Raw genomic sequence first — 17,752 nt, 5'->3', positions numbered from 1 at the left:
GCGGCATTTTAAACAAAGTGAAATAATGCAGGCCGGCAACTGATCACAGTTGCTGAATTAGTTTCCTTGGAAATAGGCCAGTGAGGAAGAAGATATAAGAATTTAGGCCTAAAAGTTCATTAGAGGTCATTTAATCCAGCCCCTCCTTTTGCAGAGGGCAGAATGGAAGCAGGGCACCTTGAGTAGGTCTGGGGCACAACTCATCAGTGGCAGAGCCAGGCCTGGATATACGTTAACCTTGTCCCCAGTGTACTTTCTATAAGCAGTAATCAAGGCTGGCTGCTGTGCCTTTTTAAAAAAGGTAGAAGCTCTTAGTTTCATCCTCTAGTAATGGGAAGCCGCAAAAGACCGCAGGAAGCTTAAAAAGGAAAAAAAAAAAAAAAAAGGGTAGATAGAAAACTGAAAATAGAGAAGTGAGCACAGCTGGGAGTCCAGAGAGGAGGGTATTTCCATAATCCAGAGGTGGTTGGGACCAAGATTATAAAAATTAGAAGGGAAGGAAATAGTTAGGATGGTATTAGGTTATTACAATTTCTGTTTGAATAGTGATGTAGAATAGGCCCCAAATGTAAGGGCTATTCAAGTGATTGCTAAGCCCCTAACCGAGGCGTGGAGTTTGTTATAACAGACGTAGGTCTCTGTCTTAAAAGATGTGTGCAATTAAAAATAGATGACACTATACATGGAGGACTTCAATAGTATAGGCAAACAATTGAATGATGGCGTTGTGACTTGAACATAGCTCTGGGAGCACTGTTACTAGAACTATAGGGATATAATGTGAAGTTTCAAATTCCTGCACTACAGTATATAAAGGCATCTGTTAGTAATGACCAAAGGCTGACCCCGGAGCATTTCCCTGAAGTAAAAAGAAAAAAGTTGAATTAGAGTGGGAGATGGGTAGCGAAGAGGGAAGGGGAGGGGTCGAAGTCGAGTTCTTGCTCTTCTGGCTGGGAAAATGCTTTACTATATACATAATCGACTTCGTACTACACCGGGGCTCGGCTAGAGAAGGCCCATCCCCTTCTGTTCCACTCCGTTTTGATCCTGCAGTCAGCTGCAGAGTTATAGATGAAGTGACAAGGATGGTATCTTGATTGCATCCAGCTGCCTGGAGTAAGTCAAGGGCAGAGAGGCCCCGCCTGAGGAACAGCTCTCACTGAAGGCTCCAAAGGCATCTGAGATTCGGGACACCTCTGATGCTTTCAGAGCAGCGTAGTTCAGCGTTCTGTGACCCAGTGTTACCAAATTAAGTGTCTCTGGAGAGGAGTCTGGTAAGTGGCTTCAGCTAACAGGAAGAGGACTGAAACCTCAACAGCCTTTGACCCTAAAACTGATCCAGTGTTATTATTATTGCTGCAGATGGGGGCTTGAAAAGAACCCCTTGGGAAAGTGATTTGACCTTCCTTTGCGCGGATTAGAGAGCTGTGTTGACTCAAATACAGGGAGGGGGGGAATGCAGCTTCCATCCAGCAGAGGTGCCAACTGAATGGATGCCCCCATCCTCCCCCCCTCTCCTCCACCTTGCCCATCACTGGTGTTGAGTGCAGTTACTTGCACTTGGAGCCCTTCAGAAATCTCTTTAATTCCATTGAGATGGATTGGTGATTGTGGTCCTGGTGTGACTTGAACAGGCAGGTGCTTGGTGCCAAGCAAAGGAACCTGGCTGTGCGCTTGGTGGGGTGTGTTCAGGCCCACAGGCCAGACAGAAGTTATGGCCCACAGCCTATGTTGTTGCTCTGGGCTCTATAAAACTGTAATAGTATCATATTATTTTAATCTGCTGAAATACAAACCCCAGAGTAGAGAACACAGCAGCAGCATTAAAACATCTGAGGAAATGTTTGACATGGATTCATTTGTCTCCAGCTATTATGATGATGCCTGTGGCCGATTAACTCTGTTGGTTACAACATGGTGTTAACGAGGCCAAGGTTGTGGATTGGAGAGGCCTGTTAGGTGAGCTGGTTCCGCACGAAGGAAACCTCTTCACAGCTCCAGACCACGTTCAAGACCCTGGTCAGACAGCCCATGAAAGCATGTAGATGATCACAAGGCCTGGGCAAGAGAGTGTAATGACTCAGCAAATGTCCCTTTACCCGCTGCTGGAAAAGCAATTTAAAACATGTGCTTTAGTGATGGTGAGTTACTACTGTGATCTTCTCACACAAAGGCTATCACATTATTATGAATGGTAACGGGTGATCAGTACTGTTGCAGACTTCCTTTCTGAATTAAGACGTATACTAGCTCTGGCTGTGAGGAGGAGAGGAAGGATCTTTGGTTCCCTTCTTTCACACTCAGCTTTCTGCCTGCCGAGATTTTGCACACACAAACACACACACACACACACACACACACCCCGTGCATTCAACAAGTGTGCACGGAATGCTCTCATGTGCCGACCCTGTGCTTTGTGCTTGGGAGGCCGCAGTGAGTAAGACAGAGTCTCTGCCTCATGGAGCTCAAACTCTATGGGAGGAAAAAGGGTAGTGAGGAGACAGTAAATAACCAGTGCAATTTCAAGAAATGGAAGTTTGGTGAAGAAAAGCATGGGGTGAGGGGGCGTGATGAAGAATGGCTGGTTGGGGGACGGCATTTACCTTGGATGGGAAGGTCTGGAAAGACCTCTCAGGGTAGGTGACATTTAAGCAGAGACCTGACTGATGAGCACGAACCAGCCTTTTGAAGAGCTGGGGGAACATTCCATCGAAGAAATAGCAGGTGCAGAGGGCTTGAGGTCTAGTCTACTCACAGTTAAAGAACAGGGAAGCCAGTGAATTGTGGGAGAATGTGGTACGAGAGAGATTGGAGAGTAGGAAGGCCGTTTAGAACATGCTAAGGAGTTTCGTTATTATTCTTAGTCAATAGGAAGCCATTTTTTGTTTTTTAAAGATTTTTGTTGGGGGGGGGATGTTATGGATTGAACATATCTAAAACAGGTATGTCGAAATCCTAACCCTTAGTAACCTTATTTGGAAATAGGGTCTTTTCAGAGGTAATTAAGTTAAAATGAGATCATTAGGGTAGGCCCTAACTCAGTTTGACTGGAATCTTTATAAAAAGGCGAAATTTGGGCACAGAGACACACAGAGAGGGAAGAAGACTATGTGAAGACAGAGGTTTGGAGCAACGCATCTACAGGCCAAGGAATGCCAGAGATTGACAGCCAACCACCAGGTGCTGGGAAGAGGCAAGGAAGGCTCCTTCCCCTGGGTGCGATGGCCCTGCCAGCACCTTGATTTTGGATTTGTAGATTTCTAGCCACTCAGTTTGTGTTACTTTTTACAGTAGCCCTAGCAAACTAAAAAAGGGGGAGTATTAGTATACTGGCTCTGCCTTTGGGAAAGCAATGAAGCACCCTTCCTGGACTCAGTGACACTGGGGTGTTGGGTAAATATATAATGAAAAAATACATAATGAAAAAATATATAAATTAATAGGATGGAGCCCACTGATTGAATTACCCTGTATAGAATACCCTACTGTTCGTTTAAGAATGGTCCTTTTAGTGATGCTCTGTAAATGATGGTTTGGAGGGGCGAGAGTGGAAGCCAAGAAATAAGTTGGAAGTCTGTTACAGTAACCCAGTAACCTGCATTAATCTAGTAATGAGTAATGTAGTTGGTAGTTTCAGAAATGTTCCGGGCCAGACATACATTTAGAGGTCATCAGAGTAGAGACAGTATTTAGTGATTGAAACTAGATGTTACTTAGAGGGGAGAGTTGAAAGAAGAGAATAGGGGCCAGGAGTAGGCCCTCTGGAACTCTGCTGTTTAGAGGCCTGGTCAAGGATGAGGATTCGTGGTGCTGAGAAGCGGCACCAGGACAGCTGGTAAATTGTCAGTATTCACTAATGGTTAATGGTTTAAAGGTTAAACTAAATTATACGGAAATACATGGGGAGAGGTATTGGAAGTGCCTCACCCCTCATATACCAAATTCTGTTTAACAAAGCTATATCTAAGAACCTTTCCAAATCTAAGAACCTTTCCAAATGCGGAAATCAAGTTTTTGTTTTCAGTTTGTTACAGATTATAGAATCAGACAAATTTTGTATAGTTGAGGCTTCCAAAAGGTCATTAAAATGTCTTTGTGCTCCAGATAGATTTTTTTTTTGTTTTTTAGAAACAGAGACTTTGTAAGTTTTCACAATGATCAAAATTTGTTATAAATCAGGGTTCCATTTAGTCTTCATTTGTGTGTTCATTAAGAGTGGAACCTGTTTCATTAATCACATGTTAAGAGATTACCTACCTTGGCCCAATTCAGGAAGCTGTTATTCTACATTACTCGAAATTTCCAAGCAAGCACGGGGAAGCTTTGGAGGAAATTAGAATCACATCTATCTTTGAATATTGGCAGAAGAACTAGCATCTGTTGGATCAGATATCTTCAGAAGCCTATTCTGCTCTTAGTATGTGAAGATTTGAACGTGGGGACTCTATCGATACTGTTTAAAGAACTGAGCACTGTGCTCGGTTGTTGTCTGAACTGGGAGTTGATTGCTGATGTGTTTCTGTCCTCAGGTCTGGCGAGAATTTCCTGACCGGTTGGTGGGTTACCCGGGTCGCCTGCATCTCTGGGACCATGAGATGAGTAAGTGGAAGTATGAGTCTGAGTGGACCAATGAGGTGTCCATGGTGCTCACAGGGGCAGCTTTTTATCACAAGGTAAGTCGGGGGCAGACTTGGGGCAAGTGGGGCTGAGTTGACAAGCCAAGAGTATGATACTTGTTTTATTTGGCCCAACTTAATTCTCACGAGTTTTGGAAAAATGTTCTACTTTAGATGTTTTTTTCCAGTTTGCCTCTTTGATTTACTAATTCACATGTACAGACAGTTGTAAATATTCTCATTAGCTTGCTTTTTGCATGCATTATGAGTTTTTTTTCTTATATCATTAACATTTCTTCATAAACAACTTCTTAACATAATTGCTAATATACCATTATATTAATATTCCATAAATCATGTGTAACTGTTTGTCTATCATTTAGCTTGTATCTAACTTTTGTATCTAATCTGTTATTTTGTATCTAATATATTTAGGTTGTATCTAACTTTTGTATCTAATCTGTTATTTTGTATCTAATATATTTAGGTTGTATCTAGTTTTTTGCTAGATAACGCTTTATATCAAATGCTTAAACAATGACCAGCGTCCATTTTCATACCCGTTTGTACTTAGGATCATTATGATAGATTCCCGGAAGTATTACGAGCACTCGGGGCAGGTTTTGATATATATATTTTTTTGGTTGTTTTCAATACAGTTTGTGCCAATTTACATTCTTCCCAGCAAAATACAAAAGTATCTTACCATACCCTCCCTTGCATGAAAAACATTTTTAAAAAAACCAAACTTAGCTATTTTGATAAGTGAAAGTGGATCTTATTGATTTCACTTTGATTTGATAACTATTGAGGTTGAAATTCCTTTTGTGTATACTTTAGCCTTTTGTATTTCTTCTCTTAGAATTGTCACTATGTTTTTGACTCTTTTTTTTATTAAAGGGAGAGATTGAAGGGTATGCATTGGACTTTAGAATATTCTGTTTGATGGTGGAGTGCTCCCTGGGAGTGTGTGGCTTAATTAAACAGTAATAACTTGTCAATTGTCAGCAGTGGCATAAGGAACTGATGTCAGGAAAAAGATCTGTGCAGCTCAGCACAGTTAATTTGACTTCGCTGTATTTATATTGATTGCGTGTTGTTATCTCAGCACGGCTGCCCTCATATTTTTCAGGGCTCTAGATCCAGAAATGAGTTTTTGTTCTTAGCAAAGAATAAATAAATAAATAAGGTTTATAATTCTTGGGGTTTGTGGTAGACTGATAAATACCTTTTTTTAGCCCACAAATTTCTGTACTATTTCATACATATAGGTTATGTAGTTTCAGAATTGCCTCATTTTGTTTCACTTTAAAAAGGACATGTCTGCAAAGTCAATCCACCATTAATACATCTGTTTCTATCTGCGGTCTATAGAAAGAATATGGAAAACAGGGTTGAACATTGTGACTCGGGGGAAGGATTTAGTGAAGATCAGTATGTAGTGTGTTTCTGAACAATATTTATTAAACATATGATATATTAATCAGTCCGGAGGGCCTACATCTTACAAGGGCTTCACACCATACGGTACACACCTCTGTTTACTCTAAGTGATTTTTTAAAGAATGACAGTGTTAAAGACACTTGGTCACCTGACCAAAAACCATTCTAATACTTCCTTTGCCCTTTCTATTGATCCAGGCTTGTGACTAATCTTACGAGAGAAAGCTTGTCCCCCTGCCGTGGCTCAGTTGCCCTTTGTGTATCAACCACAGGGAACTGCTATTTGAATGTGTCTCCTTTTCTGTCTCACCTGGCAGTATTTTAATTACCTGTATACCTACAAGATGCCTGGGGACATCAAGAACTGGGTGGATGCTCATATGAACTGTGAAGATATTGCCATGAATTTCCTGGTGGCTAACGTCACGGGGAAAGCTGTTATCAAGGTAGGAGGCATCCTTGGCCGGCTCTGCCCCTAACTTACTTTGCGATCTGGGGCATGCTTCTGGTTCTCTGAGTCTCAGAAGTTTTCATAACTATAAATGAAGCCTTGGAAAAGATGAACTTTAAGCTCCCTTTTAGCTTTAAGATTCTATGATTGATGCTGTCATATTGTGAAATTGAAGCTAGGCTTTGATGATTTAAACATATGTTTTATACGTTTTTTTTTGTTTTCACATCTTTATTGAAGTATAATTGCTTTACAATGTTGTGTCAGTTTCTGCTGTACAACAAAGTGAATCAGCTATATGTATACATGTATCCCCATATCTCCTCCCTCTTGAGCCTCCCTCCCACCCTCCCTATCCCACCCCTCTAGGTGGTCACAAAGCATCGAGTTGATCTCCCTGTGCTATGCAGCTGCTTCCCACTAGCTATCTATTTTACATTTGGTAGTGTATATATGTCAGTGCTACTCTCTCACTTCATCCCAGCTTCGCCTTCCCCCCTGGTGTCCTCAAGTCCGTTCTATACGTCTGTGTCTTTATTCCTGCCCTGCTACTAGGTTCATCCGTATCATTTCTTTTAGATTCCATATATATGCATTAGCATCCGGTATTTGTTTTTCTCTTTCTGACTTACTTCACTATGTATGACAGACTGTAGGTCCATCCACCTCACTACAAATAACTCAATTTCATTCCTTTCTATGGCTGAGTAATATTCCATTGTATGTATGTGCCGCATCATCTTTATCCATTCATCTGTCAATGAACATTTAGGTTGCTTCCATGTCCTGGCTATTGAAAATAGTGCTGCAATGAACATTGTGGTACCTGTACCTTTTTGAATTATGATTTTCTCAGGGTATATGCCCAGTAGCGGGATTGCAGGGTCATATGGTAGTTCTGTTTTCAGTTTTTTAAGGAGCCTCCATACTGTTCTCCATAGTGGCTGTATCAATTTACATTCCCACCAACAGTGCAGGAGGGTCCCCTTTTCTCCACACCCTCTCCAGCATTTACTGTTTCTAGATCTTTTGATGATGGCCACTCTGACTGGCATGAGGTGGTACCTCACTGTGGTTTTGATTTGCATTTCCCTGATGATTAGTGATGTTGAGCATCCTTTCATGTGCTTGTTGGAAATCTGTATGTCTTCTTTGGAGGAATGTCTATTTGGTCTTCTGCCCATTTTTGGTTTGGGTTGTTTGTTTTTTTGATATTGAGCTGCATGAACTGCTTGTATATTTTGGAGATTAATCCTTTGTCCGTTGCTTTGTTTGCAAATATTTTCTTCCATTCTGAGGGATGTCTTTTCATCTTGTTTATGGTTTCCTTTGCTTTGCAAAAGCTTTTAAGTTTCATTAGGTCCTATTTGTTTATTTTTGTTTTTATTTCCATTTCTCTAGGAGGTGGGTCAAAAAGGATCTTGCTGTGATTTATGTCATAGAGTGTTCTGCCTATGTTTTCCTCTAGGAGTTTTATAGTGTCTGGCTTTACATTTAGGTCTTTAATCCATTTTGAGTTTGTTTTTTTTTGGTTGTGATGGGTCCTCACCTCTGTGCGAGGACTTTCTCTAGTTGGGGCAAGCAGGGGCCACTCTTCATCGCAGTGCGCAGGCCTCCCACTATCGCGGCCTCTCCTGTTGCAGAACACAGGCTCCAGACGCGCAGGCCCAGCAGTTGTGGCTCACGGGCCTAGTTGCTCCGTGGCATGTGGGATCTTCTCAGACCAGGGCTCGAACCCGTGTCCCCTGCACTAGCAGGCAGACTCTCAACCACTGTGCCACCAGGGAAGGCCCATTTTGAGTTTATTTTTGTGTATGGTGTTAGGGAGTGTTCTGATTTCATTCTTTTACATGTAGCTGTCCAGTTTTCCCAGCACCACTTATTGAAGAGGATGTCTTTTCTCCATTGTATATTCTTGCCCCCTTTGTCAAAGATAATGTGACTATATGTGCGTGGGTTTGTCTCTGGGCTTTCTATCCTGTTCCATTGATCTATATTTCTGTTTTTGTGCCAGTACCATACTGTCTTGATTACTGTAGCTTTGTAGTATAGTCTGACTATACAGTTTTTTGTTTGTTTGTTTGTTTTTAGTTATAGTTTTTAACCTCCAGTATCAGAGATAAAGGCTGTGGCGGTCAATCTACAAATCATGTTTTTTAAAAAATATAATTTTATTCTCAAACGGGACTTGGAATCTAGTTCTTTTCGTTAAAGAATGCAGTTTACATCTTTCTTAAGGTAGCTGATTTTTTTTTAATAGACGCTGAGAAGATAGCACACTTTGTACAATTTATAACTGTAGTTGTCCTAAACATTATTTTAAGATAGCGATTACCAGTTTGTAACAGTACCTTTCCTGTAACATATTAAAAGCTGAGATCACATGGGGATCTTTGTATGTGTAATAGATGTCTGTTCCTGAAATGTAGATCTTGCTCAAATCAGATCCCTAGAAATGCAGGGAGAGTACACTTCTGTGTAACAGTGGAATCGTCTTGACCTTTCTTTCCTTCTGGATTAGAATTCCATATGTGAAAATGGGCAGTGCTTCTAGGCCACATTCCTGTACTGGAAGCTTATGTTGGACGCATGGTGTGGCATCCCCAAATGATTCCTCATGCTATTAATTGATGAGACAAGCTAGATTAAACCAAAGTGACTAAGGAAAGAGGAAAAGTCACTATGTGTTCAGACTCGACCCAATCTTACCCCACCCCCCAGCTCTCTAAATTACTCAGTGAACAGCTCACTGCAGGGAAAATTAAAGAATGTACATTGCAAAACTAGTTTTAAAGGAACTCCCCTTATTTCCAAATTTGCTTTTTTTTTTTTTTTTTTTTTTTTTGCGGTACGTGGGCCTCTCACTGTTGTGGAGCACAGTCTCCGGACGCGCAGGCTCAGTGGCCATGGCTCACGGGCCCAGCCACTCCGCGGCATGTGGGATCCTCCCGGACCTGTGCACGAACCCATGTCCCCTGCATCGGCAGGCGGACTCCCAACCACTGCGCCACCAGGGAAGCCCCAAATTTGCTTTTGACGTGCTTCAAGATGTTCTTAGCTGTGCCTGCTTACTCTGGACAGTAATTCCTCGGGTCTGTATGCTTCTTAGCCTGGTCTTAGTTATCTAGCTTTCTTCCTCTCCCATCCCTCTACTGGTTACTTATCTTCACTAGGTTAGGATAGCAGCCTCCCCTGAGTTTGCTTAAAAAAAAATTAGAAGTTTAACATATGGGAGAGTGGTGGGGAGAGTCAGGGAAAACGATTCAGAGGGCCAAGGACCATTGGATTTTTTCCTCTGACTCAACGGGATTGCAAAATAACCTGGCATTTTCAAGAGCATGGTGCTGCTCGTAGCATTTGCCATTAGCCGGAAGAAGGAGAACGAGTGCCTATTGGAACTAAGGTTACGGTGAAAGTTATGGGAAGCTGTATTTCATCGCCCTTATGGCTGCAAGAACAAATGGTGTTTATACAAGGACCTTGGCAGTGAGAAAACAGTCATTAAACAGGAATTAAGGAGCTTGTCATCACCACTTCTTTCCAGTTACAGAAGGCAAAAGCCCTCCAAGCCTTTTTTATTGGGCCCTTGTGAGTGCTGCTGTTGGCCGAGCCAGACAGAACTGAATGGAGGAGTAGTGAGGCATGTGTGTGCATGTGTGCCTGCAGCGGGAGTGGGCGTCTCAGCTTATAGAGCGGAAGTGTGCAGAGAGTGGTGTCATGAGCGTGATTTTATTGTCCTTGGCACTGACAGCCAAGTATATTTTTGTGCTCTTCTGGCAGGTGACACCACGAAAGAAATTCAAGTGTCCTGAGTGCACGGCCATCGATGGGCTTTCGCTAGACCAGACACACATGGTGGAGAGGTGAGTGAGCCTCTAACCAAAAGTCTGCCCTAGTCTCTGATCCCCATTTCCTGCCTTGGGCCTGGTTATGGGACTTCGTTGCAGATATAAGGACGGCAGCTGGTAGCCATAGTCACCTCCTTTTGCACGTGGGAATTGGGTTAGTTCAAGCCCGGGTCACCCAAAGAATTAATTTGGAATGCTACTCACTCAATTTGTAATGGTTGGAAGGGTCTTAAAAATATAGGCGGCCTTAAGCTCCGGAAGCCAGATTCTCCGTGTGGACTAGGCAGTTAACTATCCACAGTCATTCGAGTGGAAGCGAGTTAATTCCAAAGAAATACTGGATTGTTTTCCAGGGTAACATCTCCATGTTACAGTGAAAGTTTGATTGGAAAGAATTAAACTAAACCCACTAGAGACAAATTACCTTTGCTGACACAACTGAAACACCTACCAAGAACAGAATTGAAAGCACAGCTCTTTACATTACAGAGAGAGAAGCAAGGCAGCTCTGAGATACTCCCTTTATATTGATTCAGTCAGTCAGTAAGCACACCTTTGTGTGGATGTGATACAGGGCCTTGCAGGTGAGTATAAAAGAAGTGGGAGAGGTCTGTCTTCCCTTAAGACCTTTATAATCTTAGAGTAGACCTAATAGTTCTCACTTGTATCCCAAAGGTCCCCAAGCTTCCAGTCTCCTGAATCAAACCGAATTCTTCCAAAGGGCAGCCCCTTACACAAGACGGCAAGCTCTGACAGCCAGTAACACTATTGTCAAGGGACCAGCATGCATTCAGAGAATGTCATGAGAAAGACCTTAGCATGAGATGTCTGGTTCAGGTTTCCCCAGGTCTCATATGCATCTGCTTGCGGCACTCATTTCTGAAATCTATCAGCCATGTCAAAGTCCTTCGAGCCTGGAGGACTTTTTTGTACAGCGAGTTGTTTCACTTGGCCTGGATTCTTCTATAATGCTTTACTCCTTCTTACTCTTACTCCTTACTCTTACTCTCTAAATAATCTCTTTATCTCTTTCATATATAAATGTCTTACCCAAATGACATGACTTTTACCAACCATCAATATGAAATAACATATTATTGTGATTTTGGAAATATCTGTCACTGGTATCAAGTATTACCCAGTCAAGGACAGTGACATCAACTGTCATAGCTCATTTGGAAGAGACCCCAGTTATAGTTCTATTAGAGCACATGAACTTGTTACCTAAACCTACCCCCATTCTGTGTGGGGAAGAATTTCATAGCATTGAGCAATTAGTTATTGATTGGACTGAGTTAAAATGGTGGGGTTATAGGGTCCAAGAAAGGAATTGTATGGAGAAAAGTTGACCTAATAATGGCCCTTAAAGTTCATGCTAAAGCTAAACAACTCCTCTGTAACACCACTGAGATCATAACAAATGCAGTGGGAAAGATTTAAGTTAGATATAATTATTATTAAACACTGAAGAAAGTAACTATGGGAAATGTGGAAGCTTCCTCGTGGGAAGAGGCTTTTGAAAATAGAATAGGCAGCTGCCCAGATGTTGGTAGGCTCGATTTTATCAGAGTTTATAATTAACAATAACAGGTACACACACGTGTGTGTATATATATTTAGTACGTGTGTGTGTGTGTGTGTGTGTGTGTGTAAAACTTAATCCAAAGCTATATGTGGTAAGTGTCATAAGGAAGGCTCAGAATGTCATACCTGATCGCAGGAAAGAGAAGTGACTTCTTGCTAGGTCAGTTATTAGGAATAATTTTGTAAGAGGTGGCACTTGAAGTGAGCCTTCAAAGGTCACTAGGATTCCAACCGATGCAACTCTGGGCAGGAAGAGGAGATCCTCGGCAGGGAAACTGGATGGTCCAAGGTACATTTGGCAAGCGGTCAAGATATCCAGTTTGGCAAGAACGTAGCATTGTGGCCCATTAGTGCCAAACTGCAGAGAGCCCTGGATGCCCAATTAAGGAGCTGAGCTTTTTTCTCCAGGCTCTGGTAAGCCATAGAAAGTTTTTGAATAGGAAGTAGCTTGATCAAAGTGTTGTTTTGAGGCTGATTTGGAAGTGGTGCATAGAACGGAATGAAGGTGGAGAGACAGAAGAAAGAAGAACAGAAGGCTCGAACTAAGTTGACTGTGGAGAAGAAGGGATGAATTAAATTGCAAGGGATTTTTTTTCCCCCCAAAGGAGAAGAGCTGGCTCTTGGTTTCCAGCTGAATAGGTATGGGGAGGTTATGGAGAAGCAGTTGATCAAGACAGTCAGGAAGAATGGTAGTACCTTTAACAGTGTAAATAATATAATTAGGAGGGACGCCAGTTAGGGGAGGCAAGGGGATGAATGTTGGACCTCACAGTATAACTAATGAGGCCAGGAGATTTAATCGTGTGTGAAGTTGGAGAGCAATCAGGCAGGTGAGTCTTGGGTCTTGCCCTCTGTCTATGCAGGTGTAGATACAGGGCAAGCAGTTGGAAATATGGAACTAGAACTTTAGAAAAAAGATTAAAACAAAGGTGGAGATCTGGAAGACATCTGTCCAGAGATGGCAGCTGACTGAAGAAAAGCCAAGGGCAGAATCTTGAGAAATTCGGACACTTAGGAGACAGAAAGAGTAACTGAAAAGAGAGAAGCAGCCGCTGGCGAGGCCAGGAGAGAGCCAGCGTCTCCAGTGCTCGGCAGCAGGGAGGAGCAAGGAACATGCAGACTAGGAAGTGGTCTTGGAATTAAAATGGTCATTGGTGACTTTGGGAAAAATGATGTCATGGGTTGATGGGGCTAAAGAGTGTGAGCTAGTAGTGAGGAAGTAGAGTCAGTGAATGTAGGCTCCCCTTTTGAGAAATGTGGTAGGGAACAGAAGGAAATCAATCTTGAAATTAATTAGGAACTGAGAGCAAAACTATTCGGATGAATGACTGAATTACTAAATAAGGCACTTAGATGGGGAGGGAGGAAGACGTGATTTCAGCCCAGTTGGATAGACCAAGAGATGGAGTTACAACTGCAGAACTGTTCATTTGTTTTCTTTTTTTAAATAGTTGCCTTTGCAGAATCCACATTTTTGCACAAAACAGTGAAAGGAGTTAACCACTCTGCGTGTTATGACGTTGTGTTGAGATTTGTGGTTCAGTAAGCTTGTTTATCCTCAGAAACCTCAGTAGTGGAGGAGAATGGCTTTTACTACCCAGCGTCCATTTCCAGGACCTGCCGTTAGTTCTTTAAGAAGCAGAAGAATTTGTGACTGTTCATTTTGGCCAGTAGCTTTACCCAGGTCAAGACGGTACAGCAGTGTTGATTTAAGAAACAAACATTGTATTTTGATTCAGGCCAGTCTTTGTTCAGATTATGGATTAGCCACTTATTTGCTGTCCAACTTAAGGAAATTGACTTACCTTATCCTGAATTTCCAACCTTTTCATTTCTTAAAATAGATATATTAACTATCTATCATGTTGCATTCAGGGGTTCAACAAATATTTACTGAGCATCTTTGTAGCAAACAGTGTGTTATATGCTGGGGATGAAAGGAGTAATAATACATGAAAGCCTGTAGCACGGGGCCTGGCGAGGTTAGTTCGCTTTCCAATTTCCCCAACACTGATCCTGAAGGCTCCTGGTTACTTTAGGTAATTGTATGTGTTTGAAAGGAAAACTGAAAACTGTTAGTCCTTTCTCCCCCAGACACTTCCAGCGCTTTGGAGATAGACATTGGCAGTTCTTAGCCTGTCTGTACTTGATTAGAAAACCAACCCAGGGGAACAGTTACTGACATGGTAGCTGGACCCCTGACAGAACAACTCAGGTGGGCCACCAGCAATCAGCCAAACTCTTAATCTACCCTAACCTGTTGCCCAACCCAGATCCCCTGCATGAAAAGAAAGTAGGAACCACAGTCAACACCTGTCAGGAGAGTTAAGGACCTTTACGATTCAGCATGAGCAGCCACTTCTCCAGGGCAGGCTGTGTGGAGAGAAAGAAGGACTCACTAACCTGGGTTAGCCGGGGCAGCTGTCAACAAGTCAAGCTGGCCTGAGCCCCAGTGGCCTCGTGCCTGTGACCCGGCCCTGTTGGCAGGTCTAGTTACAGAGGAGACATTGTCCTCAGTGCTCTCCAGGGGGCCCTAGAGCCCCTATCCTCTGCCAAGAACCGTGATTCTTCTTTAATACATGCTTGCTGGCACCTCTGCTGGGCACGGCTGGGCTTTGCTGGCCAGCATCTACAAGCAGAATAACTGGAAACTAGAAGGATCGGTACATGTTTATAGGCCGAACAACTGTCAAAAGTAAGACCTTGGGGCAATTTGACTTAGTCTGCCACTGCCTTGACCTCATGATTCAAGGAGAGAAAAGCTGTTGTCCAGTGCTTGCTTCATACCATTTTGTTAAAACCCCTCGGTCTTTTCCCCAGTCTCCTGTCAATTTGGTACCTGGGACTACGACCTCCTGAGTCTCAAAAGACTGCCAACAGGAGGGAAACTCAGTGACCTGTGGGTTATTGTAGAGTCTGATAGAAAGAGCAAGGGCTCTGTTGCCAGCACAAGACTGGGTTTGAAACCCAGCTCCGCCACTTTCCAGCTCGGGGTCCTTGGGCAGTCCCTTAGCCTCTCTTAGCCTGAATTTCTCAAACCATAACAGGAAGCTACTATACACCAATCCTTGGGCATACGGACAGGGCTATTTAAAGGAATCATTGGGATCATGTATGTAAATTAGCTGGCACATCATAGGTGCTCAACGGTTGTTAATTTCCAGCTCCTCCCTTTAGACCCTAGAATTATGTTAATAAATAAATGTGTATCATCTCATAATGAAGACTTTAGCCTCAGCAGCCAGAATGCCTGGGTTTGGTTCTGCCTCTTACTAGTTATTTGGCCTGTGGTCCTGTCTCTTAGCCTCTCTGTGATGTGTCTCTGTCTTCCCAGTGTACAGTGGGAAGGATAGTAGACCTGCCTCACAGGGTTGCTGTGAGGGCGAAGTGAGTTACTAATACATGTCAAGCACTTGTAACACAGCCTGGAGCATAGAATAAATGTTAATTGCTGTTGATTTGTGGTCATGGACACAGTGATCTGATTAGCTGGAAGAGCTCAAAATGAAGTAGTAACACATTTTAACCAAGAGAAGAAGCAAGAGAAAAGAATTGATAGTAACTGGCTTCTTTATTTATTGGTTTCTTGCTAAAGCTCAAAGGACTCAAGTAAAAGCTATTGATTAAAATAAGTTGAAACAAGGCTTACAGTATCTCTGAGGACAAAAGAGCCTTCTGGTCTGTGTCTTGAAATTCAGCCCCTACCTGGTAACCCGTTCTCAGGTGCCGTGGGCCTGACTGAGGAGAGAGAATACTGACCTCTCTGAAATCCATCCTTGAGGGCCCCTTAGCTTCGAAAGTGGTTTTTACGGGCTTGTTTTCCCCCTCGGGTCTGATGCTGAAGTGTCCTCATTAGCCAGCTGTCACACTCAGCTGGGCTGATTGACCAGCACCATTTCCCGCCAGCATGTCTGACCTGCTCCCCTCTGAGGAGGCTGCTCACCAGGCTGGGGGCGGTGTTGGGGGTGCGGTGGGGGGGCGAGGTGCTGAACTGCCTCCTCCCCCAGCAGTGCTAAGTTGCTTGTTGCTTTGTTGCTGCCGGTTCTAACACAGGAGTGGCTAAAATTGTGAAAGCTGTCCTGTGTGAACTTCAGCTTTCATGGAAGAGCTTATGGAGGTTGACCCATAATTCCCAGAGATTGCTACTCACAGGCCCGCAGTAGATGTGGGTTGACTGACTGAAGTGTTTGTCCTTTGCAGTTGAGGTTCAGTGCCCCATTGCCTCCTTCTGCCTTCCATCGCTCCATGTGTACGATCTTCCCTTCTCCCTTTTAAACTTGAGTGGGCTGAAGCTCAGATCCAAGTGCCTTTTGCCTTTCCACCCTTCGTCTTCTCTTCAGCTGGCAGGGATGGGGTTAAGGATTGTTGGCAGCTAATCCACCTTGGTTTGAGGGCCCGCTTCTATGGAGCTGGAAGAATGACTGGAATTTGAGGGGGAGGGGAAAAGATATTCTGACCTCTGCAGGCCCCTGGCCTCCAAACAGCATCCCTGGTTCCCTTTCTCCCGCCGAACTAGTAGTTGAAGTACCCCCAGATCACTTCCTTTATCCACACCCTCCCAACCATGTTAAGAACCTGGGAGCATGCTGGGGATCCTTGCATTTCTCTTGTAGATGTTGAAGACTATGTATTGATATTTTGCTCTCACCTCTCAGCCTCTCGAACGGTTTCTCTTTTCCCCACCCCCTGTCCCTCTCATCTGCTCCACTGCCCTCCCCAAACCCCACAGGTCTGAGTGCATCAACAAGTTTGCTTCTGTCTTTGGGACAATGCCTCTTAAGGTGGTGGAGCACCGAGCCGACCCCGTCCTGTACAAGGACGACTTTCCTGAGAAACTGAAGAGCTTCCCCAACATCGGCAGCTTATGAAATGTGCTGCTGGTGGAGGTCTGAACACTAATCCCGGGCGGAGGAAGAGAACACGTCCCCCCAGCACTCTGATGCCCAGATTTCAGAGTGGGAGATTGGCACATCCCTGCCCAGCCTGCTTACCCGAGAGCAAGAGCCCAGGGAGGACATCTGAGTACCTCGTGCAACCTCTGATGCTCTCGATGGGTTCTCTCTGAAAACTCCAGATGGAAGCCTTGGGCAGGCTCCAGGGGTAAGGCCAGCTCAGGTGTCCTTTGTTTGTAGCTCAATACAAGGTCTAAGAGGAAACTTCACTGGCTGTAAGACAGCTGAGAAACCTCCAGCCCATTTCAGATTTGGGGAATCAGGTAAGAGCTACCTGTTTCTCACTTTTCGTTATTTCAGATCAGTGAGTTCTTCAGAGGAAAAGCCATGCCCAGAATTTGGTGCAAAATCCAAACATCTTAGTGGCTTTTGATGCCTTGGGACAATGGGGCACTGGCCTCGTCCAGAGAAGAGCACCGGCTGCCGAGATGGGACCTATAAGTTCCATGAACTATCTCTCTTTGGTTTGGCTTTTTGATATGATTAAAATTATTTTTTATTCCATTTCCTACTATGTCTTAAATATTGGTTATGGAACTCTGTTTCTTTTTGTGTGTATTTAACTCTATCTTCTGGCCTCAACTCCAGTCTCCTCCTCATGTCTGGGAAGATATGTAGCCAGGAGGAGTATCCGGTGCCATGTACATCCAGCAGAGGAAGAGCCCCAGACTACAAACACTCTTAGAGAAGATGTGTCCCCAAACCTCCAAAGGAATCTATATGCTTCCTGATTAGATCTAGATATTCTCCAGGAAAAACAGAAGGCCTCTCATAGCCATACACTGAGCCGCTCTGCTGGTACCATGTTGTAAAAGTTGAGGCAGTTGTGACCCTCACCCCAAGGGGGTGCCACAATTT

General features: G+C 43.6%; 1 protein-coding gene across 10 annotated transcripts in view; it reads left to right on the top strand.

Annotated features, from left to right (window-relative positions):
* Window positions 1–17,436, top strand: part of EXT2 (exostosin glycosyltransferase 2) — a 139,960-nt gene extending 122,524 nt beyond the window's left edge. For 9 of the 10 annotated variants that reach the window (XM_022592194.3, XM_022592195.3, XM_089914906.1 and 6 more), the window contains 4 exons: window positions 4,530–4,673; window positions 6,377–6,505; window positions 10,291–10,373; window positions 16,672–17,436. In XM_022592194.3, the coding sequence (XP_022447902.1) occupies window positions 4,530–4,673; window positions 6,377–6,505; window positions 10,291–10,373; window positions 16,672–16,810 (495 nt within the window). In that variant the 3' untranslated portion in view covers window positions 16,811–17,436. The remainder of the gene's footprint in view (window positions 1–4,529; window positions 4,674–6,376; window positions 6,506–10,290; window positions 10,374–16,671) is intronic. The other variant, XR_016393794.1, reaches the window with a different exon arrangement.
* Window positions 17,437–17,752: the final 316 nt, after the last annotated feature.

This window comes from Delphinapterus leucas, chromosome 7, assembly GCF_059928025.1.
Source record: "Delphinapterus leucas isolate spDelLeu-1000000601 "Yukka" chromosome 7, BTC_Dleu_Yukka2, whole genome shotgun sequence".
Lineage (NCBI taxonomy): Eukaryota > Metazoa > Chordata > Mammalia > Artiodactyla > Monodontidae > Delphinapterus > Delphinapterus leucas.
Note: the sequence above shows the minus strand (reverse complement) of the source record. Positions and strands in the feature narration are given on the sequence as shown.